At 42.3% G+C, this 27,908-nt stretch overlaps 1 protein-coding gene across 2 annotated transcripts in view; it reads right to left on the minus strand.

Annotated features, from left to right (window-relative positions):
• Nucleotides 1–27,908, minus strand: part of ALCAM (activated leukocyte cell adhesion molecule) — a 174,913-nt gene that overhangs the window by 38,921 nt on the left and 108,084 nt on the right. For both annotated transcript variants that reach the window (XM_090058270.1, XM_090058261.1), the window contains exons 2-6: nucleotides 12,707–12,807; nucleotides 9,652–9,871; nucleotides 5,068–5,132; nucleotides 4,594–4,681; nucleotides 2,009–2,191 (exon numbers count right to left, since the gene is read on the minus strand). In XM_090058270.1, the coding sequence (XP_089914396.1) occupies nucleotides 2,009–2,191; nucleotides 4,594–4,681; nucleotides 5,068–5,132; nucleotides 9,652–9,871; nucleotides 12,707–12,807 (657 nt within the window). The remainder of the gene's footprint in view (nucleotides 1–2,008; nucleotides 2,192–4,593; nucleotides 4,682–5,067; nucleotides 5,133–9,651; nucleotides 9,872–12,706; nucleotides 12,808–27,908) is intronic.

Genomic DNA, 27,908 nt, shown 5'->3' on the forward strand with positions numbered 1-27,908 from the left:
TTAAAAGTGACAGCAGATGTCTGGACAAAAGCTGTGGTCTCACCAGGACCCACCTCTTTTAGGACTCAAGCTATCATTTGAGGCACACCAAAAGAAATCAAGTTTTGCCTGCACTTTTTTTTGAATGTCCTTTGTTTTCCTCTCCTCTCTACCATGACCTGCTGGCTTTCACACACTGTCAGAAGCTCCAGTTCTTTGACACCTCCTGCTGCCAAGTACTGTCTAGCTAATGTTCTTGACAGTCACCTGATACCTTTGCTCAGCAAGGGTTGTAATACTATACTTTGCTTGGTGAGTAATAATATATGCAAGGACCTTGTGCAGTTAAGGCAAGTTAGAAATTGTTAGCTACATAATTCCTACATTATAAAAAAATAGTGTTGTAATCAAGTGTAAAATTCAACTTATGATAGAACTGCAAGATAGTAACTGAAAAGCCAACTTGTTTTAAGCAGAATGATTTTTGAGTAACCTGGGGTGGGTAAGTAGGATATGTGCCCTGGAGGCTGCATAAAAGAAAAGAAGAGGTGTAAGAAGGATGGGAAGAGGTCATCTCACCCTACCATCCCGCACACTGCCTGCACTTTCCAGCTGTAAGCAGCAGCAGGTGCATCACAGAGTGCAAAGTATTCTGGGAATTGTGGTTTTGTAGAACAGCAGTGGAGTCTGCTGCTGTAGGGGAAAATTGACCCCATTTTTGCTGCCAAAATCAGCAATTTTTTTTGCCCTCTCAATATGGGATCTGGAGGCAAAAAAAGAGAGGTAAAAGTTGCCCACACAGCAGCAAACTCCACTGTTACTCTAGAGGACTACAATTCCCAGAATACCTTGTCCTCTGTGACACTGCCCAGCTGCTGCTGAAAATACAAGGGCTGGGGGGAAGGGTAACAGAGGGCTCCCTTGGACACAGTTTTCCCACATTGTCTCTGGCACTACTAGTTCATGGCCAACTGTTTGTTCCTAAGAAACATACATTTGAGTATTCTGGTGCAACTGCAGAAAGTAATATATAATAAGGTACTATTTTACTGCACAATTTATAAGGCAAAAGGTATGACACCATCTTTAAACCTCATATGGTATTTCAAGTTCCAATCACCTATTTAAACTATTCTGGATTCAGTATATTCAGCCATAGACTATTAGTGGTTCTTGAAATTCCCATTGATTGAAATATATTACTAGCTGCTACTACTACTATTGCTAGCTAGTATTTTCTCCTTGGTAGGACCACCATAATGGTAAGAATTCTAATACCAATGAAAGCAGAGTTAGATTCTGGGCAGCTGTAACATTTGAAGCACTTCAAAGGACAAGCACTCAAAAAAATAACCCTGATGAGCCACCCTAAAAATAAGCCAGGATGAAACAACAACTAATTGTGCATGCTTTACAGAGCACAACAGGGGGTTGAATCCCTCACCATGCTCTGCTCTCCCCACCCACATGAGGGTAAGGGAAAAGCGGGGCACACAGCCAATGAGTGCTTTCTTGCGGGCTGGAGCGCAACAATCCTTGCATTCCTCTCTGCTTCTGAATCAGGAGCTTAGAGACAGAGTGCACAGACAAGTGCTCAGTGGCTGTCTGTCCCACTCTCCCTGTACACATGGGCAGTGGAGCTGCAAGACAAGCAAACCTCCTGGTTGGACAGCACACTGCTCTTTGCCATTATAATTATGAAGTGCTCTTATGTCACATGTGTGCACATTCAGTTAGTGTGTGTATCTGTGGCTGAAGCACTTTGAAGTGCAGCAGCACTGGAAGTGCTTCAAAAATTGCACATTGTCCATGGTCTAAGAAGAGCCCCAGATAACTTGAGAGTTGTTCTGCCTGCAGCTATTATATCCATTGTCTAAAATCATCACTTTTCTGGTTTATTTCACAAAGTAATGGCACATTCCTGCAATTTTGTAAATGTTCTCTGATCTACCTGGGAAAAGAAGACCAGCACATTAATGAATATTATTCCTCTACAGAGTGAACATAAATGAGTAATTCTATAACTTACAATGAACATCAAAGACTAGTGGTTCAGATTGTATTGTTTCTGATCCTGATGGTCCACTGTATGTCACACTACAGGAAAACTGTGCCTTAGCATCTGCCTTTTTCGGTTTATATTGAAGAGATGATGTCATAGTGAAGAGTCCAGTTGATCTGTCCACTGTATTTTCCAAACGTATGACCACAGCTGAAAAATGATGACATTGTTTCATTATCTGCTCTTTATACATATTACCTTTCCTACTTTTAAAAAAAATATTTGTATGACTTTCGTTCCTGCTGCTTGGCACCTGAATACACAACATTCATTTCAAACAAGCAATATATTAAGTTGCTGATAACACCAAGTTGGGTGGAGTTGCAGACATTCAGGAGGGCAAGGCTAGGATCCAGAGTGACCTGGACTGCAGACAGATACTCAATTAAATGGGATCTGATCTAAATTCCAAAAACTGTACCTCTTACTATGACACACATGCCTGGCAGGAGGCATGATTGTGGGATTGTGGATGAGATCCTAATCTTGCCTTACTGTCTGTACAAGGGAGCCCGGGATCACAATCCTGGATTCCTCCTACACTGACAAGTAGCAAGCTGGGTGCCTGGTGCAAATGACTGCCACCCCCAACCTTGGAAGTGCAGCTGAGCCTTGAAGGGCTCTGGTGAGCACCCATGGCTGGGATCACTGGTCAGCTGGTTGGCACCCCGACGTACAGACACACATGAAATCATCAAGAGCCTCATGTGTTTCTGAGGCTGGGAGCACAAGTCAACTGACTGCTGTTCCTGAAGCCAAGTCCACTGATCAATGGACTGGCACTCTCAGCCCTGGGAGCACACTGGTCACATGTTCCATTCATGGCATGATCGGAACCACACACAAAATTATTAATGTGTACTCTGTGTAATAATTTTGTGGCTTATCTACTAAAGACACACTTAGCTGATTAATCATGTCTTAAGTGCAACTTCTTCCAGGGGCCCTGGATAGATAGGAAAAATGGTCTGCTGTCAACCAGATGAGACTGAACAAAGACAAGTGTGAAATCCTGCACTTGGGATGGAATAAGTGCATACAGGAATATAGACTCCTTAATTTGACTGTCTAGGCTACTGAAGAGAAGTACCTGGGGTTAGTAAGTACCATCAGAAGAATATGAGTAATAGCATGCTCTTGTTGCAAAAAAAAGCCAACATCCTGGGTTGTATTAACAGAAGTGTCACATGCAAAAAGGGAAGCGATTCTTCTGCTCTGTTTGACATTAGTGAGGCCTCTCACCTGGAGTACTGCATGGTGTTTTAGGTCCTACACTTCAAGAAAAATGTGGAAATATTGGAAAGAGTCCAGTACAATGCGACAAAAATGACTAGGGGCCTGGAAATGCAAGGTTTATGAAAGAAAGGCTGAAAGAACTAAGATAATTTAGTTTGGAGAACAGAAGAGTGAGGGGAGATTTGATAGTAGTCTTCAAATGACAAAAAGGTAATTATAGAGAGGCTGTAGCTTTTTTCTGTGGCTACCGCAGACAGAACTAGGAGTAATGGCCTCAAACTGCAGCAGGGGAAATTTAGGTTGGTGATCAGAAGGAACTTCCTGCCTAGGAGGGTGGTCAAGCATTCAAACAGGCTCCCTAGAGAAGTTGTTGAAACTCCATCCTCGGACTTCGCAAAAGTAGGTTGGACAGACACTTGGTTAGGATGGCTTAGTCAATGACACTCCCGCTTTGACCAGAGGAATGAACTAGATGACCTTGTGAGGTCCCTTTAGCCCTATTTCCCTAGATCCTAAATTATATTCCCACAGTAGAGGCTGTACAAACAGCTTTCTTCCCAGTACAGTCACTGGCCAATCTGAGAAAACCCAGTGCAAACACGATTCAATGGTCAAGACAATGCTTTCCATTGTTTTTGTTTGTCTCTGTGGGGGAACGGGGACAACACTCATTAATTTTCTATGACTGTTTAAAAATATCTTCAACTTTAGTAAAGATGTATGTAATACTTTGGAAACATTACAGTTATTTAAAAGAACCCCAAAACAAACCCCAAACTACATCAAGACACTCTTAAGCCTTAATCCTGAAGATATTCTCCATATTCTCATGTTTTGTATTCCACAGGAAGAGACTAAAAAAGCTTGATTGTTTAACATAGCAAAATGACAGCTGAGAGGATGACATTGCCCTCTGAATGCACCATGGAATAAATACCAAGAAGGAGAAGACCTAGCAAAGCTAAAGAACAACGTCAGCACAAGAGCAAAGCGTGTAAAGCGGTTATGAATAAATTTAGGCTGGAATTCAAAGGCCATTTCTCATCATCAGAGGGTGAAGGGCTGGAACAGTCTTCCACTGGGAGAAGAGGGGCCAAGAACACAAATTTAAAGATGAAGCTTGTTTATCTAATGTGGTTGCCTGCAGTAGCATAGGAATGGACTTGTTAACCTATACTACCCTTCTTCCCAGCCCTATTTGAGTAGCTTTGCTCACAGGAATAAAACTCTGAATTCAATTAAGACTACTCATAAGTAGAGTTACTCGCACATACATGCTTGTAGGGCCATGGTTGTAGTTCATGGCTTAAACCTACCTCCTGCATCATGATGCAAAACATTTCCATTTTTGTACCATGTAATGTTGCCTTCTGGATAACTGTCTCTCGCAACACATTCCCCAAGCTGCAAAACAGATAAGAAATATTAAGCACTGTTTTTTGTCATTTAAAAAAAAACCAATAACATACAAATGCTTAATCAATTTTTCCCCTTAAAATCATTCATGTGATTTGTATTAAGTGGGGTGGGAAGAGGGTGGTGATAAATGGTTGTCCAAGGCAAGGCTGAGCCATAATTCTAAGTATCTGAGGGCTGATTACACTTTTCTAACACATTGTTATTATTCCTACGAGAATGAATAGTTTGTTCTGTAATCTCAGCCTCTGTACTCAAGACACTGGTCCCTGTCCACATATGCACATGGTACTCAGTCCAGAATGCACATTGGAGTATTTTTCAAAACTAACATTTGAGTCAGTCCCAAGGTCTGAGACAAAAAAACCACTTACCATTTTTAGCTTCTCTGTTTCTAGGAAGTTTGCTTGATGCAATATTTCTGGTTGAGATGGTCGTTCTATTAAAAAAAATGTACAGGTAACTCTGAATGCAAAATTTCAATTTTTTTTAAATAAAAGGATTACATTTTCCAAGATAAACATTCAGCAACATGGACTGGGAGCACACGTGAGAGCCATACTGTTTTCATTCTTAAACCTTATCTTCAGGGGTTTATAACATAGTGATAAAAACTGCTCCCATCTAGATATTGGTATGTGGGTTTATGAGGAAAAAAGGTCTCTTACTTGAAATTTTATCAAGCACAGATTACAGGTTGCATTTTAAATGGACCTGTTTTTTCATGACTACGTAAAATTATTGTTAATGTGTTTATGTATACTGCGAATAAATGAACAAATAGAATAAATGAAAAACAACTGATAAAGATTAAATAGTCATATAGAAAAACAGTTTTAATATGGGTATTAAAGCAGATGCGATTTCTCATTTTAAAGAAAAAATAATCAAATGCCTGCTTCTAAGTTTTTTAACCTACTCTTGTTGCACTTAATGTGTGGGGGTACATGTGACAGAGGCAAGTGTAGTATCTAACTATTTTACTTCATTTTTCAGAACTGGACTTGATTTAAAACTTGACTATCTCTTTTAAAAACAAACTTTCTGTTCAGTACCAATATGTCATCTCATTCATTCTTTTCTATTGTAGTTACACTGTTCAGGCTGCCAGAACTGAGGATCTACCAGCGTTTCCATTATAAAACACTATTTTCTTGAGATGGTATAGCTTGTCTGGTAAAATTCACTCTGGCCTGAAGCCTGGAATGCACATTTTTATCTCCAAGACACTGTATTCCTACAAGATGGAAGGAAAAAAGTATCTGTGCTTATGCAGTCAAAGAAAGTCTCTGCACTTTACCTCTGTGCTTCTAAATATGCATATATTACACACACACACACACACACACACACAGTTTGCAGTGCTGTTTTCAAATCAAACCTTCTATCAAACAACACTAGTAATCCTGTTCCAAATGCTTTTCACACCATCTTGACAATTTCAATAAAAACAGAACAAAGCAGCAAACAAAAGTTATTAATCTGTAGTTGAATGGTCACACTAGTTGAGCCTACTACAAATACAGAAATGCAGTTTCCACTCTGAGCTCTTTTCTTTATATATTCAGATACATTTTTCTGCACTTGGAAGATTAGTCCAAACAAAACAAAAAGCAACAGATCAAAAGACAAAACCCAATAGAGGAACCTATTTACTTGGATTTTTCAAACAACTTGCTGGAGGCAAAAAAAAACAAAAACAAAGCCAGGCATCGAAAACCATCATGTTGTTCTCAAACACAAAAAAGACTAGAGCATTTTTTTAAAGTAGAAGTAATGTTGGTTTTTGTGTGGGCATCAGGGAGGGAAGTGTTTTGTTAAAAAAGCAGGTTAACCCATTTTCTGTATGCACTGGCAGGGACGGTAAGTTTTAACACCTGCTCAGCCTGCCAGATCTACTCTTTACACATTTATCTCATGACAACGGATCCTGTAAATAGAAATTATTAGTTCTCACAGCATTAGATCACCAATCTGATAAAAACTGAAGAAATTTAAAACGTGCTGTGCCTCCTCTGGTGTCTTCCCTCTATCTCCAATGCTTTGTGTGACCCAGTGTGAGGACTAGGAGGCAGCTCCGACTCGGAGACCTCCTGCAGATGCTGCTGCAGATGAGAAGGAAGCAGTGTATTCTGCCAGTTCCCTATAGCAACAGGTCTGCACGTGTGCATGCAAATGAGTTACTACACATGAGCTCATTGGCTGCCAGGCAACTTACAAGCTCATGATCTGAAATAGAAGGAAATCTTATGCTCAGGGCTTAATAACATGAGAGTACACTTTGTGAGAGTTTTAACTACAGCCAGCCACTTATTTCTCTACTTAATACCTTGCACTAGCACCTCTGCTGTTCTGTAAGGGGATTAAATGAGGTTGCTGCAGAGGTCAAATGGCAAAGCAAGAAAATTGTGACCGTTTGTGCTGCTGATAAGCCTTGGAAACTCCTCGGGCCATTTAGCTCCAAATGAAGATGCTAACAAGATACACCAGGAAAGCTGGCAGAGGTTGTTACCTGACCTAGCAAATGAAACTTAGCAGGTGTTTTCTGTACAACCTGTAAAGCTTGTTAGCTGTGCTAGCTGATTAACTTGTGACTAAGGCTGTAATGCTTGCCTGAAAAACTCAAACCTCAAGGGACATATCTGAATTTCAGGCATTTGAAATCAGGGTTTGTGCAGTGTGGCTATATGGAGGGGTCAAGAAATGTAGAAGCTCCATGGGAGATTTATACAGAACTAGGAACACTAAATGCATAAATAGGTTGATATAAAAGTTTTAGTGGCAGTGTTAAATCACCCATGCTACATACATGTTTTCTATTCTTAAATTTCTTGCTAAATGTAATCTTTTATTCCTACATAAGGACACCGTTCTAAAGAGTCCAGCGTTTTCTCAGGTGCTATCTGGTTGTTGTTGCTTTTGATATACAGCAGTCTGTAGTGGAGTCTATGTTCTGGAAGGCAGATGTGCATCTTCCAGATCCCAAAGGCGAGGCAGAAAACACAGCTTGAATACATGTTTAGTGACAACGGCTCAGAAGAGTTTATTGTCGTTAAATAGCACACCAGTTGGTCTCATAAACATTGAGTCCAACTTGGAGAAGCTTATCCTTCGTTGGTACAGACATTATACATTATTCATGCTTCCCTAGGTCTTTAAGAGGGACAGGTCTCCTCACTCCTGTATTTATACTTGTGTAACCCACCCTCACCCCTCCTCGCCCCCGCATCTGGTGCCCCCTCTTCTCTCTCTGTCAAGATGTTCATCTTTGTTTTGTCTGCCAGATTCACATACCTGCACTCTCATCAGTAAGTTCCATCTTTTACATCTATAGCAAGGGCCAACCCGGGGGGCGGGAAATCAGGGCAACTGCCCTGGGCTGCACGCTTTGCGGGGCCCCTTGGTCAATGCCACATAGGCCTCGCCATAGCTGCCACTACCAGCTCTGGCTGCTCGCCCCACTCTCCCCTTCCCTGCACAGGCTGCTATGTCCTAGGCTCTGCACCCCCCTAGGGGTGGCTGTGTTTAGAGCTACTGTTTTCATACTACCTTCTGTATCTTTTTGCTCATTAGTGCATTTTTTTCTTTTTTATTAGGTCATCCACCACTCAGGAGTCCCCTTTCTCCTGTACTGATTTTCAGCATTGTAGCTTACTATAGCTTAGCATAACTATAGCCTAGCCCAAACAGAATTCCTACAGACACCATAAAAAATATAGGGTGCCCAACAAGGTTGAGTTAACATTGTGTTTGCTTGTATTTTATGGAGTATTTTAACTACTTGGCATTTTGTTTACCAGATAGTAGTCTCATCTACAAATTTACTTCTTCATGATAAGTCACCATGATCGTTCTTTATCACATCATTGCAAAAACTCTACATGTTTTCTATGCATGTTCTGAGCACACTTGTCCCTGCTGTCATTAATTTAATTGTTCTTGCAGTCAAACAAAGTGAAACAAGGGAAGGAGAATTATTGTTGATTCCATGTCCCACTTCTAACAGATCATACCACTGACAAAATTGTGCCAAGATAGCATGAGGTTAATGCTGAAGAGTCCCTGACATTATTTTCCTGCTTGGAGTTACAACTGGCAATACGTTGGATTGATTTTACATTATATGTGCACTGCATTGAGTGCACAAATGGGGGAAAAAATTAGAAATCCAGGCAGGGAAGAAATCTACTGTAGTCTGAGAGTCTACTCACAGATGTAAATGCCACAGGCAAGATTTTCAGTAATGACTAGTAATTATGGATGGCTTGTTTCTAGCAGCTTCAGGATTTGTCGAATCTGAATGATGTGTTGAGCTGGGAAGACTTGAGCCAACCACTCTGACACTCACTTTTGAAAGTCTAAGCCATATATTAAGTATAAGTGGTATCACAAGTCAGAATGCAAAGAAATATGTATGGCTCTTAACAGAGATTCAGAATAAGGAAAGCTGAATTTAAAAAAAAAAAAAATTCTCCTATTTGCCTTGCAAGAGGGGACAAATTATGATTTTTGGCTAGTATCCTGTTCCTCAGTCTTTCTTTCAGGCTTTCTTTTTGCTTTGTGACAGGTGCTGCAAGATATTTAAATATATTTCTTGAAATGCTAATATGCCACTTGAACTAATAAAAATTTCCTGATCTAATTTTTTACATTTTTCCTTTCTAGGGCCAAATTATGTAATCTGCACATACAAGTAACTCATTAGCAAGCTCTGAAATTCCTTTTGTTGTAAACTGACACTTTTGGCATGTGAAATACTGAGGCTACAGGGAGTCCCATTTTGCAGATGCTAGAGATAGTTTAGCCTTTTTATAGCAGAAACCTGCTAATCTCAGTCATTGCTTCAGTTTAATATATTTTCCTCTTTTTGCTTTCATCTTTCTCTTAGCAGAGAACCCCTAATTTAATGATTCAGGCAGAGCCAAATGCTATTAGTAGTTAGTACAAATGTTACTTACTGAACACTTTGACTATCGTAGGCTCTTCAAAAACGTTGTCCTCTGTTACTAACATACATACAAATCTCTTTTCATCGCTGATCCTTGCATTCTTGATGGATAAAGTGTAATTTTCTGAGAGACTCAACCTGTCTTTGTAGTCTGGTACATCATCATAATGCACGTTTTTTTTTGTTGATGATCTGAAGGCGATAAATACTGGAGATTCATTGGCCATTTCCTAAAATAAGAAATAATGAATTTATTTTGTATAAATACACAAATATGTTCCTATATTAAGTCTTAAAAGCTGCAAAAAGACAACATTTAAAATTCTTCCCCCCTCACCTCCAATCTCCTATTAAATTTTCAATGTGATATTCAAACCATCCACCTAACCCTACAGAAGTACAAAGGGCTATTTTAAGACCCTACTGTGTGGCACATACTGGGACTCAAGGCCAGCAGCACTGGAAATGATCACCCTCCCATGGCAGCATCCTGCTGTAGACCAAGGCAGAGCTTCTGCTGAAGGCTACAGAATTGTCCAGGCTTTCTATACAAGACGACATTTAGAACAGAAGCAGTCGAAGTAAAGCTTAAGGCTTCAGTTTCTTTTTAAGCCAGTCGTTTTTACACAGTTTGTATTACACAGCTTGTATTGTTTGTCAGAAATGTTCAGTCTTAGCTCCCATTGTGGGATTTAATCAGGCATAACTGCCTATTTTATTCTAAATTAGTTTTTAGTTTCTTTTTTGTTAAAACACCCTGAGGGCTCTGGGCACGAGAATATATATACAATTAAATGTTATTATTTATATGACTCAGGATAATCGGCATCGTATCATTTTCTAGACACGCTTACTTAATCAGTATGCAGTTGCAGTTTTAAAAAAAGGAAAATATCAAAAGGAGAGCTCTGCACAGAACTGTTACACAGTAAATTAATATTCATAAGAGGCCAAATTACAAGCTGTGTTTTGCAGGATTTGATTTTCTCTCTCATATGGAAATGGAGATATCACACCCCAGGAATGTCCTTATGACAGATCACCAAGCACAATGCATGCGAGTTTCAGAGTATTCATACATCATAGAATAAACCAACAGAGATCTGGCTCAGCACGCATCAGGACGGACACAAAAATCTTGACTTGTTTCTCTAGGGACAGGCCCACCTCGGGCTGGAAAGGTTACTCCCAAGACATTACAATAGAAAATGAATCATCTCAGTGTGGTTCTATACACATGTAGCAAAGCTGCTCCGACATGCTGTACTTGCAGCGCATTGGAGTAGACTTGATTAATAAATTAGTCGGATAAGCTTTAGCTAAAATACCCCTGGCTGCCATTTTTCCACCCACAGAAAACCGGTAACACCCAGACAAGCTTCACTGAATGCACCCCACACCCTCTGCCCCCTCTCTTCCTCCCTTTCCCTCAGCTGGCTCCCAGGGCATAGCACCCAGGCAGTTTCCCTCCCATACATATACCACCCCCCCCAACAAACCCTAGACAGGGTAGGGGTGTGCAGGGAGGGGACTGCAGTTCTGCCCCAGGTCCTAGCCCCTTGGTGTCAGCACCCCATGAGCCTGGCCTTGCCTGCTGGTCCCACTCCCAAACACTGCTCCCTGCCTCTCCACAGCTCCATCCCACATAGGGAGTTATGGCAAGTTGTTGCGGTGGAGGATGAGGGGGTGCTGACCTGGCCTGCAACAACACATCAAAACTTCCTGTGCGGCCTCTGGGATTAAATATTTGTCCACTCCGGACATACGATGTCCTGATGTGATGGAAAAAATACTCTATTCCTCTTTGTCTTGCTATTTCACAAACTGCAGCTCTTTCCCACCTATCAAAGAAAAGCCCAGAAGTCAAGCTATTCGTGACAAATATATTTTGGTCATCTTCTGTATTTTTATTTCAAATGCAAAAATGCTTCAGTGAACCCTAGTTGAAATTCCCAAAGGCACCACTAGATTAGAAAGATCTAGAGCTCAGAGGGCCCCTCTGTCTTCCCTACACAAAAATGGGAATGGAGAAAGAGGCACATTTTGTAAGGGACCATCTGGGATTTCTCGCAGACCTTTCCTACTTTAAATTTGAGAGCTGTAGATCCTGTTTGTCCTCGAATCTACTGCTTGAGCACCATGGGATGGGGCGGCATAGGGGACAATTACCTAGATAAAGACTAGGCCAAAATAGCAAAACAAAAATTCAGGTCATTTAGTCACACTCCCTAGCAAAATGAAACTGCTCCTCCTCAAAACATTTGTCAAAGAAGGTAAAAAAAACAAAAACACTGAGTTTGGAAAATGAGAGAAGAGTTTTGGAAGTATGTTCCCCATAGATAATAAATCAAGTTTGCAGAAGGAAGAACAATGTTCTTTTTCACTTCATTTTGAGAAAAACAAAGGGTTAACATTATTCTAAGTGGTTTGTCCTGTGTAGTTTTTCAATGTTGTTATATAGTCTCTTGTGCTGGTTATTCTTTTCATCTCAGATGACATGCAAAGGTGCCATGAACTACAGATTGACATTTTCTAACAATGGGCAAAGTACACTGTGTTGTCTGTGCAGTCAAAGCAATATGAGCATCCTCTACTGCACCTCTGCCATGTTTCTTTAAGTTCTCTTATTTCATAAGCTGCAAAGTAAAATTAACTCATGAGTTGACTAAGGCCTACTCTGCACTACTCATTGCATTTAAAATACACTGAAATATGAAACAGCATGACACAACAGATCAACAAAATATGGAGAAAGACTTTTCACAGCTCTGACTCACTTCCTGCTTTAGGCAGACTTTTTTTCTTTTTTAAGTAAAGAAAACAGAAAAAAGAAAAAGATTACAAAGCAGAAAGGTTGCCTCCTTCACAAAAGATACCAGATTTGTAATGCAGCCTGGCACAGTACTCCTTAATTATTTCCATTGCACATAAGGCTAATTTTATGTGCTTCCCACTGTTCTCAACTGCTGAGGAGTCCATTTACACACAGATTTGAATCTGTACTGTACAAAAGAAAATCTTATGCTAACAGCAATTCAGTTAAGTTACAGGTAAGCTATACTTACATATTTCCATTTTCCAAACATAAGATCATCTGGTACTTCTTGACGACAAGGCATAATAATGGTATCTCCATAAGTTGCATTTACTGTGTACAATCCAAGGGCTACAAGGGACAAGAAACAAAATGTTAAATGTTTTTGTAAAATTCTTAAACGCTAGTCGATATTTGGTTCAAGGTATTAACCTCTTCTCTTCCTGCATCCAGCAATGCCATTCATCTCTAAAATGTTTTCTGAAACAGGAATCAATACATTAAAGCACATTGGCTTAAATGTCCATAGCCTTTTTGGAGCTTATGTATCCTACTCTTATTCACTGGAGGCTGTGAGATTCCTGGGAACTGAATTTCATCCTTTTAGCTGGATCCCCATATACATCTGACTGACTGCTGCACGGTCTCAAACAACTCCTAAAACTGAAACACACATTTCTCTTTCCCATCAGAAAAAACTGAGTCTTATCGGCAGGGTGTATGTTACAACACAATATCAAAATGAGGACACAGCATGGAAGCAAAATAAAATTATTACAAGCATGTTTGTGTTAAAAAGTTATATAAAAAAAGGAAAGTTTAATGTTTATTTTCAAGAGCTCTTTCTTTGGTTTGGAAAGCTAATCATTTTAATTCTCAAAGTGTAGGTTTTGGAAATGTAAAAAGACTTACTTCTATTAGTTATATAAAAATAAATAAAAGCCATTTATTGGCTTGGGGAGAACCTGTGCAAAACAGCATTATGCCTATGCACAAGAATTACCGCAAACTGATCAATGTATTTTTTTAAAATGCTGGGGTTCCCTCAATGATTAGAGCTACAGTGACCCAGTCCTTCACTGCCAATGTACAATGGCTTTAATGGAGCAACACAATCAAGGATTTCCACCCACTTGCTGCCTTATCTAATAAGTGGAAGGATGGTAATGGTGTAGCAGCAGCTATAAAAAAAGAAATACATCCACAGGCTTCATTAATTTCTTAGTAGAGTCCTCATTAATTGCCAGTGCCAGATGATGCACATAGCAGACCTGTCTCTGGATTCATCCCTTTCCAATAGTCCCCAGGGATTTGGGAACAGTGTCTGGAGTTGGCTGACACTCCTTTTCCTCTGTGGATGCATTAAATACATGCATTTAAGCGCAACTAAATTTAATGCACATTAAGCAATTTTTATGTGCGTCCACACATGCAGAGACTTGGAACTAAAGTTAGTGTACTTGGCACTAAAATTAGTCCCAATTGCCAGCAGCCCTCCCATGTGCCCCTAGTGGCTGGGCAGACCTGGCACTAAAGTTACATCTATACATGCATTAATGTGCTCTAACTAATTTTGCTTTGGCAGGTATCAAAGTTAGGTGGAATTAACCTAATTTCACCATTTTAATGGACATTAAGGGTGTGCACATGTAGACACATGCCCACAATGTGCATTAAATTAGGCTAATGCACATTAATGAGTCTCATGTAGATGTGCCCTGTATGAACACTACTCGGGGCTGTTCTCTCGCTTTCTATCCATGGGTAATTTAATTAAAACAAAAATAACAACTTCTCAAAGGGTCACAGCCTGAATTTCTTACCAAGACTGGTCCCTGAACATTTTGCCTGAGTAACAATTTCAGAATGCATTACTACTACTGCTGCTGGTACTTAAAACTTTTCTATTACAAGGACACCTAAAAAGCCACAGCCAAGCTGAGTCCAACTGCCTGAGGCACTACACAAAGATATTGTAAGCTTTGTAAGGACAGCCCTACTCTAAAAAGTATACCATCTAAAAGATAGAGCATAACCAGCAGAAGAAACAAGCAAGCAGGTCTGGACTGGCATATTAAAGGAAATTAGTGTAACATACAATAGGAAATAATATTTCTGTGCATTCTAGGAGTTGTATTTTAACAGTATTGCTCTTCCACCAAGTAACTGCTAATCTCCTGTTTCTGTTGCAGTCCTGGTGACACGCTCAATTTAAATAGAACAGTCATATTTAAAAATAATTTTAAAAACCCAGTTCTGCTAAATGCATGCTGTAATCTGCTGCACAGTCTGATTAAGACGAACTGTTTTATCAACCGAGATAGGTTTATAGTCCACTAGGTGGTGCTAAAGAAATATAAACATAAATGGTTACCAAAAAAAAAAAAAGTCTCCTTGCTCTTACAATTTATTAAACACCACCAATATTCCATATCCCAATATGTCATATCATCAAAAATATTACTGGAATGAAAAATCAAGATTGAAATAAAGGAAAAATAAATTAAACAACACTGATCAAAAGGATTGATTGGAATGTAGGGACTGATGTCATTTTAACTTTGTACTTACAATTCTAAATGTTAGTGTTTGCTAAACAACAGAAAAGCTCCCCTTTAAGTCCCTTTCACATGAATACAAAGCAACAAAAGAAGCTTGTTACAATGTAGTTCAGCAACAAACTACCAGTATTTGGCATTTTTACTAGTCCAAAGTCAAGTTAAATACGGGCATGTTAAATTATTAGACATGACAGCATTTCACACCAGAGGGAAAAGGAGATTTGCTTATTCTCCTCATGTCATGGTGAAAAAAATAACCCTGTGAGACTTTAAATTGTTGTTCTTTTTGGTTCACTCCCAGACAATCATTTTAACCCCTGCAAGTTGCTACGGTAACAAGCATACACATCCAAACACTCAACAAACAGGTTCAGGAGCATGAGTAAATTGGCTCATGAAGAAGATTGAGATTTACTACATGCTGGGTATGCCTATCCGTGCATTTACTCTGGCCTAATTTTACTCTGGTATAAACTGCTTGGGAATAAGCATTTTCAGGCAGGCATCTACACATGCAGGGATTAGGGTGCAGACTTGCTGCTCTTTGCACCAAGTTCCTGCAGTCCTGCAATGGGTGCTTGCCACCAACAGGGGGAGCTCCATGTATCAGGGGACTGACTGCTGCTGAGGCAGGGACAATGTTCCCCTGCCCCAGCAGCAGGGAGCTCCTGGCTCTGGCTCCCTGATCAGGGGCAGGCGGCTTGAAAAGAGCTTCAGGGGAGGGGCAGGTCCCAGCGGCGGACTGGGGCAGGGGGCTGCATTGGGGCAGGCCTGGAGCTGTTTCAAAGCAAGCCCTGTGCCTTGATTACCCAATCAGGGCATGGGGTTGGGACATGCCCCTGACTGGGAGAGGTCCCAGCCAGCCCTGGGCTGCACAGGGAAGTCTGCATATACAGCCCAGAGTCAGCTGGGGACTTACAGCCAGCTCTGAGTTGGTCAGTCCTGGAGCCAGCTTTGTTCAATGTCTTCGTCAACGACCTGGAAGATGGCATAGAGTGCACCATCAGCAAGTCTGAAGATGACATCAAGCTGGGGGAAGCAGCAAATATGCTGGAGGGTAAAGCTAGGATTCAGAGTGACCTAGACAAATTGGAGAATTGAGCCAAAAAAGAATCTTGTGAGGTTCAACAAGGACAAGTGCAAAGTCCTGCACTTAGGATGAAGCAATCCCATGCACCGATACAGAATCATAGAAGAACAGAAGGACTGGAAAGGACCCATAAGATCATCAAGGCTGGCAGCTAAGTGGCTGGGCAGCAGCTCTGCAGAAAAAGGGGTTACAGTGGACAATAACCTGAATATGAGCCAGCAGTGTGCCCTTGTTGCCAAGACGACTTAACAGCATACTGGGCTGCATTGGTAGATGCACTGTCAATAGGTCAAGGGAAATAATTATTCCCCTCTATTTAGCACTGGTAGGCCACATCTGGAATACTGGGTTCAGTTTTGGGTCCTCCACTACAGAAAGGGTGCGGACAAATTGGAGCAAGTCCACCTGAGGGCAACAAAAATGGTGAGGGGGCTGTGACACAAGACTTCTGAGGGGAGACTGAGGGAACCGGGCTTATTTAGTCTAGAGAAGAGAAGACAGAGAGGATTTAATAAACAGCCTTCAAGGGTAGTTCAAAAGAGGATGGAGCTAGATTGTTCTCAGTGGTGGCAGATGACAGTACAAGGAGGAACAGGTCTCAAGATGCAGCAAAGGAGGTTTAGGTTAGATATTAGGAATAATTTTCTCACTAGGAGGGTAGTAAACTGCTGGTACAGATTACCCAGAGAAGTGGTGAAGTATCTCCATCCTTGGAGGTTTCAAGACCCAGCTAGACAAAGCTTTGGTTCAGATAATCTAGTTGGGGACTGTCCTGCTGTGAGCAGGGGGTTGGTAACCTCCTGAGGTCCCTTCCATCCCTAATTTTCTATGATTCACCAAAACAGGACAGTCTTCAGCCACCTCCAGGCTGCACATGCTTCCCCACATGGCCTGGGGCCTGCTGGGAACTGTCCTGGTCAGGGCAGGTCCCAGCCCCATGCCCTGATTGAATGATTAAGAAACGGCTTGGAAAGAGCTTTGGGGGTGTGGCAGGTCCCAGCCAGCTCTAGAGTGGGTGTGGGACTGTCCCCATGCAGGGAGAGCCCAACCCCTGATCCATGATTGCAGAGCAGGGGCTGGGAACAAGCTCCCAGCATGTTCCCAGCCCCAGCTCCACAATCACAACTGGGGGCTGGGAACAAGCTCCCAGGCCCCACTCCATGATCATGATTGGGGGCTGGAACCTCTGCCAGGGCAGAGGGACATTGTCCCCACCTGGGAAACTCAAGGCAGGGCTGGAAAGCTTTCCCCATCTACCTCCATGAATGCAGAGCTGTGGGGGGAAAGAAGCTCCACAGCTTGCTCCCTGCCCCACCCCCCCATCCAAGCTCTGCACTCACATTGCTGGGCAAGGAACAGACTCCCCAGCCCCTGCCAGCAGGGAGTTCCCAGTGCTGGCTCTACGACTGTGGGGTCATTGATGGGAGATAAACATCTTCCAATAGCATCCCTGTGGTCATGCAGCTGCTTCTGGGAGATAAGGGACTCCAAGCTGCCCCCCCCCCCCACTCCCTGATCACCATCTCAGAGCAGGGGCCTTGGAGCCTCCTGCTGCAGGGGCAGTCCCCGCCCAGGCTCCTGTGGTGGAGCCTGCCCCAGCAGCAGGCAGCTCCTGGGGGGGCAGGGAGCCATTTCCTGCCCCCTGGTGGATGACTGACTGGGAGCAGATTTTGCTTCTGGTCAGGCATCTATATGACAGCTACTGTACCGCTACTAATCTCAAATAAATTTACTATTTGCAATTGCAGGTAGCAGATTTACTCAGGATTAGAGAGGTTTACTGCATAGGAAGCATGTGCATGTGTAGACTCACATGCTTACTACACAGTAAGCTATGCTAATGAGAAGTTAAGTGTCTTGTCTATAAGTGCCCCCAGAGACGGTAATCAGCAAAAGGCCTGATAAAATGGAAGTTTCGTTTGATTTCAGACCCGGTCTTCAACATTAAAAATAAGTATGATTGGTGGGGTTGGGGAAAACCACCTCTGTCATACAGTAAATCCTGCTTTCACTCAAATGCAAGTTATCTAGACAATCAGAGGCAAGCATAACCAAAAGGATAAAGGTTATTTCTCTGCTTAAACGTTACAAGTCCAGAGAATACAAGAAGCCCCGTCATAAAATTCCCCCTGCCCCCCCTGCCAGCAGACCTGCAGCAATCAGCCCAAGACATGCAAAGAACTCCACATTAGGAGCTAGCTGAATGGCCACAAAACCCATAAGAGTCTTATAAAAGTATTCTAGAAACCTGCACAAAAAGGGGGAAAAGAAAGACATTTAGAAGATTCTACTAGAGGCATAACTTTTCGTGCACAACATTTTATGCTTTCATAGAAATATAGAAAATTAGGGTTGGAAGGGACCTCAGGAGGTTATCTAGTCCAACCCCCTGCTAAAAGCAGGACCATCCCCAACTACATCGTCCCAACCAAGGCTATTTTACTGGGTAATAAATTTCCAAGGATTGAGATTCCACAACTGCTCTAAGGAGCTTTACTACCCTCCTCATGAGAATTTTTTTCCTAATATCTAACCTAAACTTCCCTTGCTGCAACTCAAGACCATTGCTCCTTGTTTCTGCCATCTGCCACCACTGCGAACAGTCTAGCGCCATCCTTTTTGGAACCACCCTTCAGGTATTTGAAGGCTGCTGTTAAATTCCTGTTCACTGGGTTTATCTACACATGCTTTAACACATGTCTAAACTCAACATGCATTTCCCTAATGCACATTAATGTGGTGGGTGGACCGACTTGGAACTAAAGTTAGTCCCAAGTCAGTCGGCATACACGGTGTTAATGCACCTTAGTGTGTCCTACACGTGCATTAAGGCACTTTAGCTATTCACGCCTAAATTTGATACCTGCTCTTGCAGGTATCAAATTTAGGCACAAATAGCCTAAAATTGCTATTTTAAGGCTCATTATAGACGCACATGTCCTTAATGTGCCTTAAAGCAGCACATGTAGACACGCCCAGTCTTCTCGTCTCCAAACTGAAGTCCAGTTCTCTCAGCCTCGCCTCATAAGTCATGTGCCTCTATTTTTGTTGAATTGTTCCAAGATGGGCAACTGGGGTGAAGTCGAGCATCACTATCTCCTTCTCCCCACCACCAAGTCCCACCATCTCCTGCTTCAAGGGATCAAGAACAGCAAGTAGGATGTGCTGGTAACACCATCATAAGAATCTGACCAACCATGTTATATGGGGTATACTTCTTGTCCATCTTTCCGCAGATGAGCAAGACCCAAGAAGACGACTGGAGCACATCCTTTAACTGGGGATCCATACAGGAATTGATCTGCTGTTGTGGTTCAGTGGTACCATCTTTGTCCGTCACACAGGAAACATAGGCTTGATTCCTGGATGTGCATATAACTTCAGCCACTGAGGCACCACATGTCCAGGCTCAGTCTGGCTTTGGATTCTGTCTAAAGGGGGGACAGAAGGTCTGGGCAGCCTCCATTCCTTCATGCATGTTGAAGGTCCTGGGTGACTTCTCATATATGCACTACAATCCAGAAGGATCAGTGGTTGTCTACCACAGCGTTTCCCAACTGATGTGCTGCGGCACACTGGTGTGCCGTGAGGCATGTCCAGGTGTGCCGCAGAATTTTCAAGTGGGGCAACAACCCCTGTTACCAGGAGCCAAAAAAACACACAGACAGAGGGGGGCATGGCTCCAGCCAGTGATTTGCATCTGTGCACAGCCATGCCCCCCCCCCCCGGTCCATGCCCGGCAGCTCACCGCCGCTTGCCACCCCCCACCCCCGCATTCAGCCAGTGTGCTGTGGGATGGGAGTGGCCCAGTAAGTGTGCCGCTGGAACCAAAAGGTTGGTAAACACTAGTCTACTACTACTTTTACTACACAGTAGTTGAGTAACAGTTTAAAAAAAAGGGCAGGTAGGTGCTGATCTTGGACTGTTGGTGTCAATTGGGAGCTCTGCCACTAAACTCCCAAAAAATTGCACCTGGGCATAAGAGATCCCAATCTAGCCCAAAGGTTCATTTTGATCACTCTTTTTAAATAATTACAAATATCTTTAAGTGAACCAAAAGGTTTTTTGCTCCCCTTTTAGGACCTAAGGCTCCAAAATCAGATGTCTGTAATGCAGGGCATAACAGAAATGGCAGGCAACCTGTGAAAAAAGAGTCATGTTTTTTCACCCTTTTGCTACCCTGAGCATTTCTCTCTGGATCAATCTCCCCTTTCCCCTGCACCTACCAAGGGGAACAACTTCTGTGAAGATTTACAACAGAAGAATATCCCTTTGAATGCATTTTAAAACTTGAGATGCACTTGAAACCCTGAATACATTCCAAATATTTTGGATAACATAGTAGACGTACAGTACTTAGAAGAAATTAATCTTCCGTACAGCTGGCTCAAGAGCAGCACAGTGCAGCTAAGTTGGGTCTACTGAAGTAATGGAAACTTTAAGCAGTGACAGTTTGCCTTTATAACAGAGTTAAGAGATTTGGTGCTCCTACTCATATTTGCACTCTCTCAGATTTGTTTTTATAATGCTGTAACAGAATTAAACAAGAAAACCCAAAGCTTTGAGCCAAAAACAAATTAGCAGGTAAGTAACTGTGGACATAAAAACTGTGCCTGAACAAAAGAAGGCTGATGGTGACAAATCTGCTGCTTCTGAATGACAGTTTATGTATCTAATGCCATTGTAAATTTCTGTATTTCTCCCTCTAATTTCTGGCTGGTGAGGTTTTTTTCCCCCGGGAAGTTTAGTGGTGACAATTCTATTATTTTTCCATGACCTAAAGAGCTAGGTCTCATTAATAAAGAACAGCATTCTTTTTCTTTTCTACTCTCCTGCGCCCCCCATACTGTTTCCCTGTTATTCTGTTAGCAGCTGTGTAACCTGACAGAGAAAGGAGGTAAATTAACCAGAATCTCCACACTGAAGTGCCCAAAACAAAGAGCTGTTACATATATACACTGTCCACTTCTAAAATTACCAACGTCCAAAAATCCAAATCTCTGCATGGCATATGTTCCGATGGCACATTTGGGGCATCTTTATACAGTCTAGATTAATTTCTGTGCATTTGTGGTAGGACACTAAATGGCTTGCTTACTAGATATAAATATTTTATTAAGCAGTTCAGTCTCCGGTGCGAAGCAGAGACAGGCACCATCTCCCCCTGCACTCCCCTGAGCAGTAGGGAGGCGGCAGACACATATGTACATACATGCCCTCTTGTGAAATCAATTTGGCTCTCACTCTGGAAAATGTCACAGTTCTAATAATGACAATAGCCACATCCTGCTAAGATCTAGGAAAACACATTTGTATTAACAGTATTTTTTGTTTTAGCACAAAGAAGTACATGAATGACAACCAAGTCTGGATTTCCTGATGCAATGCAAAAAAGAGGCAGAATATAAAATCTCTTGGTCTACAGAAGAAAGGCTGAAGTTCTAAGGGAAACTGTTCAATATAACAGCTGGAAAGGAGATGGCTGAGGATGCTATCCCCTTGTGATTGTTTCAATAAATGAAATATGTCTCTCATTTAATTGCAAACCCCATTGTGAAGCTATCTGCTCAGGCAAAAATAAGACAGTCAGACTCTGCAGATAGGAATCTACCTGCATGCTCCTCCTCCACTGCTTTTCTCAAAATGTACATCTTTAAGAAGACTTCCTTTTGCTAGGTAAAACAATGGGGGAGATGAAGGGTGTGGAGAAAGACTGAACTATCAGAGGCTCTCCCCCGCAATTCCTCCCCAGTAACCTATTCTAAAATCGACTGAAATCCAGGGGAAATGCACAGAGCCAACCTTAGGAAAAGTGGCACCCTAGGGGAACTTATGTTTTGATGCCCTCCCCCTGCCACCGTACCTACCTTCTCATCCTCACCCCTGCCAGTATTTATTTGAGGGAAACAGTCTCTGAAAAAATTGATCACACAATCAAAACCTATATGTGGCAACTCTAATTTTAAGACTATGGGCATACTCATTCCTCTTCTATTTCTTTTCTTCTCCCATCTTTCCTCCCAAAATTGAAAAATATGGCTCTTAAAATCTCTAGGCTTCCTTCCACCTTAGGCAACATATCCAAAGCGCTTGAGCATGAGGCTCTTAAATAGTTATTTAATACAGGTAATAGAAATTATATTCAAACAATTTCTCTGTATATAGTCGGTTGCTGATTTAAGGACTTGAACTGTACTGTATGTTAGAAAACACTGGGATTATGATGAATAAATATAACCAAACAGCATTTTCCTCTTCAACTAATGGCACGAGCCAAGAAAGGCATGAACTTTAAGTAGATGTGATACACTGTACTTATTTTGTCCCATTGTATTATAAAATGTGAGTACAGAACATCAAGCACTGATCATAGGTGTTTGTAAAATTGCACAATAGGATTAGTTGAGGAGTGTCAGGTCTGAGAATTTCTTGTGCTTTGTCAGCCTGTCAGAAGCCAAACATTTTGTAAATGTGCTCCATCCAAGTGTGAAAAATCACCCTCCTCCTTCCTCGTAATAAAGTAAGAGTTATTAAAAACAACCAACATCCTTCACCACCCCCCCCCCCCGCCCCCACCACACACACCTGAAGAAAAAAACCTTCCTAGTTTCCCAACAAGATGGACAGTAACAACCTTTTGGAATCATAATTGCAAATATGCAATACACATGGACAAAGGGTCTTCTCATAGCAAGACTCAACCCAAAATATGGGATTGCTTCTGCATGTTAGCAAGAACTTTGAGTCAGTCTCCTAAAACTTATCTTTAACCATTTGAGGGTTTCCCTTGAACGTGACTTCTTCACTGACTGGCTTTCTTCCACACATACCAGCCTCTGTCGTCTTTACTATTAATTCCACCCAGAAAGATCACACACCATCTGTGGATGTTTCCTCAGCCTGACGAAGGGTATTTATACCCGAAAGCTTGCAAAGAAGAATTTTTCCAACTATTTGAGTTGGTCTAATAAAATGTATCAAATTTACCCAAAGAACCTTGTCTGCCTTGAATGTGACCACTTATGTGCACCATGCAAAGGAGATACTTAAAGGCTTTGCTGCACATTAATTTTAGGTGGTTCCTGAAGCTCTTAACACCTGCATTGTCCACATATTGACACCTGAAACTAAATTTAAGCATACACCAGGCAGCTTAAAAATCACACCACTCCAGGGCACTCCGATCTGTTACTCAGCTCCTGTTCCATTGTGTTGCCACTCCTCACAGATGAGCCCCTCATATTGTAGTCCTCCATTATCCCAGGATGCAGTGTCCCTTCTTCCACCTTTGTGTTCAATGTGGACAAAAAGTTTCCATGCCCTGAACACTACTGACCAGAGGCAGCTTCTGGCACCAAGTCAACGCCTCCCTCCACCAGGGGCAACCCTGTGCAAACAGCCTGAAGAGCACATGCCAGCTAGCCAGGCTGCAGGGCATGGATGGATCCAGGAGTGGGGTCTTGTGGCATGGGAACAAGACGGGGCTGGATCGGATCCCCGTGAGCAGGGACTTCCTTCCCAAAGTAGGGGCACTAGCTCCACCAAAAGTGCCTTCTCTCACTGCTCCCACCGCCCAGCAACATCAAGAAGCATCACTACCAACACTCCCTATATCCATATCTTAATTTATTAAAACAGGAGTCCTTTGTTAATTTACTTCCTCTTTTTTTTTTAAAGTGTTTGTACTTTTTTATTTTATCCTTCAGTTGGCTGACTTCATTTCACCATTCTTCCCTTACCCCACTTCCTTTCCACCTCCTACTTATTACCTACTCTCATCCCATTAACTCACTGCCTCCCAACTTCATGTGCCTGCTTCTGCTCCCTCAACCCATCTCTCACCCCACCCCCACCTACAGCAGGAATAGAAACCTGTCCTGGCTCACCAGCCCCGTAGTACCGCTGCAGCTCTTAAGTCAGGCCCCTTAGTGCAGGTGGGGGACAGGCAGAGAAGGTTTTTTAGCAGTAAGGTATTAGTGCTCTAAACTCTGTGCCGCTGCCTGCCTGCCTGCTTCTACCTGCAGCAGCACTGCTGAAGGGCGGGGGGGGGGGAGGGGGGGGGAGGGGAGGGGATGAGAAGGTAGGAAGGGGGTGCCAGGGGGAGGGCACCAAAATGTAAGTTCTCCAGGGTGCCACTTTTCCTAAGGTTGGCTCTGTACATTTCCCCTGGATTTCAGTCGATTTTAGAACAGGTTACTGGGAAGGAATTGCAGGGGAGAGCCTCTGATAGTTACTTCAGTATCTTTCTCCACACCCTTCATCTCCCCCATTGTTTTACCTAGCAAAAGGAAGTCTTCTTAAAGATGTGCATTTCTGAGAAAAGCAGTGGAGGAGGAGAGTGCAGGTAGATTCCTATCTGCAGAGTCTGACTGTCTTATTTTTGCCTGAGCAGAAAGCTTCACAATGGGGTTTGCAATTAAATGAGACACATATTTCATTTATTGAAACAATCACAAGGGGATAGCATCCTCAGCCATCTCCTTCCCAGCTGTTATATTGAACAGTTTCCCTTAGAACTTCAGCCTTTCTTCTGTAGACCAAGAGATTTTATATTCAACTTCTGAGCAGCTCAAAATGCAATGTGTAACAAGGCCCTAACAGAGGTGTAACTATTAGGGGCTGCACCTTGGCCAGCCACAGCAACAGGTGGGCCAAAGACAGCAGGTACCATTCTGGTGCCCCTCTCCAGGTGGGCATCTGGGGCTGGTGTCCCTGTTACTTATCCCCCATTACACTCCTGGGACTTAAATCCTGTTTCCTGGATCAGAGGTGCAATGCTCACATGATCAAGACATTTTTCCCCATGACCTTTCTAAGACTAAACAATAATTTGTAATGCAAAAAAAGGGTGTTGAAAACAAGAGAACTGAAGACAGCACATTAAAATTTCAGTGAGGAGAGAAAGGGAAGGTATTATCTTGCAAACCAATAAGCAGAAAATAATAGGACTTTTTCCTTTTCAGTGGAAAAATGAAGGGAAGGGTAACACCACTGCAGCAAGGGAAACCATCAGAATGAGTGTGATAAAAAGAAAATACTGAACAATAGTGTTTTACAAAATACTATGACACAGCAGGTCCTGCTTTGGCTCTGAATTTCCCTCTTCCCACCCTGCTATGTCAAAGGGGTCATCACACTGAGAACATAATGAACTGAAAACACAGCAATGCTGATTGTAAAGAACTAAACTGTTTAAGAAAAATGGGAAAAATGTAAGCATATTAAAAGAAATTCACTTTTCATAACTCTGAATCTGTGAAAATAGCATGACAACAGCAATAACAATAGCAAGGACAAATTCCACTGGGCGCGTCTACATGTGACACTACATTCATGTAGCAATGCACTACAGCGATGTAACACTAGTAGTCACAAATCAAGATGCCACGGTTTCATCGCCGTAGCAATGTGCTCCTTTGTTATAGTGCGTTGCTAGGTTGACAGTGGCCAAAAATAAACGTGCACTGCTGGCACAAGACAGTACAGACTGTTAACTGCGCCACTATTTATTACTTCCAAAAGGAAATATTAAATGACAGCGTAGTAATAACAAAGGTGCTATAGGGACACATGTAGACATGCCGGCTATTACTATTTGGCTAGTACTGGAACACCCCCATCCTACAAGTCTCAGGAAATACCTTCCATGAAGTTTAGGGACCAGATAGGTGTCCTGTCATCTTGAAACTGCACACAATGTATAGTAATTTTCCCTGAACCCCTTGGGATCTTTCAAAGTGTCTAGGGACTGAGCCAAAGCATATGGCTGCACTGCACATAGAAGCAGATGTACATGTGGTAAAGACATAGCTAAGCATGTTTTTCACATCTGCTTGGGTAATAGTAGCAGTAACAGCCAAGCTGAGCAGCATGAAGTTCAGCATAGGCTATTGCAGGGGTAGACAAAATTTCAGATCTGGCCAGCAGCCAGACTCCATTTCCCAGCAGGCCCCTGCCTACATGGATGGGGCCAGTCTCCACGGAGACCCCAGCTGCAGCTGCATTGTGATAGCCAAGGCTGGGGTTGCCATGGAGACAGGCTCCCAGCTGCACTGGCAGGGCAGGGGGCTGCTCCAGAGCTGCTGGGACCTTGCGGTGAAGGCAGCTTGGTCTGGAGCCAGAGCTGGGACCTGCAGCCTGCATGCTCCGGGCAGGGCCATGTAGGCAGCAGATTGCGGCTGTGCCCCCTGCTCCTGCACCCCTGCTTGGAGTGTGTAGGCTGCAGACCGCAACTCAGCCCTGGCCCTGGCCCAAGATCCCAGGGGAGCAGCCCCCTGCCCTGCCCTGCCCTACCAGCACAGATGGGGCACATCTCCATGGCAACCCCAGCCTTGCATCATGACAGCACGGCTGCAGCTAGGGTCTCCATAGGGACTAGCCCCAACCATGCTGGCAGGGGCTATTGGGAAATGGAGCCTACTGCCGGCCGGACTCTGCCCACCCCCATATCCTGCTGAAAAAGGATAAAATATCATGACCCAAGTCATTCATAAGAGAGGGGCCTCAACATAGGCTTACATTAAGAATTTCATTTTGTTGCTGAATTAGTCATGCATACATATGCAGACCAGCCCTTTAAGTGTACACTTTGGTCACGCTAGTCTAACTTTGTATACCTGCGAAGTCCCAACATTTAAGTTTAGTGCAAGTACTCACGAACGTAACTTTTTAATGGTCAGGGCCTTACTGATCTTAAAGAAAACAGTCCTATAAAACCTATTGCATACATGCAACAACTTTCCATCTTATAACTTGATTAAATCAAAACTATTTTTCTTTAGTCAAGGACTCAACTATGACCTGCCTCTCCGGGCTGCTACTTCGCTCAATTTCAAAATTCTTCCTTCCAGCTATTTCAGCTTTAGCTTCTCAAAGGGAGTGGGCAAGGTGAGAAATTGTATTTTTTTAAATATAACTGTTATCCCTAATGTGCACACATTGCCTGTACTTCAAAAATGAACCATTTGTGTGAGCTTTTGAGGGAGAAAAAACTGTTATTGGTAGAAAAAGTAATCCAGGTTATGAGCTACTGAAACCAGTGGCTTAGAACAACAACTGTTATATGTTAAAGAGTTGTGGTCAAATTCAATACTAGATCTATGAATGTATTTAAGCTGTCAGCGAGGTCATTACTGAGAAACAGTAACTCTTCAAATGTCTGAAGAAATGAGTTAACTAAAAGAGTAAAATCAGGAAACGTGTAGATAGTGACACAATTTTCAAGATTCAGACAGCCTATGCAAAACTTTTCTAAAACTGCTCAGGTATTTCTAGACAATTAATTATACACACACACACACACTTTTTTTTCCCCTTTTCAGGAGTTTTAATTGTTCAGTTTTTTTAAATAATGAAATGTACCTATATATTTTTGATACAGAACCACAAAGAAGGATTTTTTAAAAATAATGAATAGTAATAGAATTCACATTTCCATCATCACCTTAAGAGGATCATTCATTTGGAGTCCAACAAATGCAGCTCTTCAAGGCAAATCGAACTTTCAAATATACACAAAAAACTGTCTTCAGCATTTGCTTTTGCAAAGCTTCAGATTAAATGAGTTGTTCAAAGCAAATGTTCTCTTAACTCTGTGCTGATCAGAGTCAATTTTCTAGATGTAATGTGCTAAAGCAAAATGAATTATCCATGTCAACACAAGCTTTCCCCATTTCTCAACTCCTGCCATTCCCTAGAAGTCCAATTCAGAAAAGAAAGGAAAACTGCTAAGATTGCCAGTCCTGAAATCAGATCAGCAAAGATTTAATTTGCTTGATAGCACTAAATGCATCTCTGGGTAG

The sequence above is a fragment of the Crocodylus siamensis genome, chromosome 1 (genome assembly GCF_052110815.1).
Source record: "Crocodylus siamensis isolate JL-2025a chromosome 1, ASM5211081v1, whole genome shotgun sequence".
Lineage (NCBI taxonomy): Eukaryota > Metazoa > Chordata > Crocodylia > Crocodylidae > Crocodylus > Crocodylus siamensis.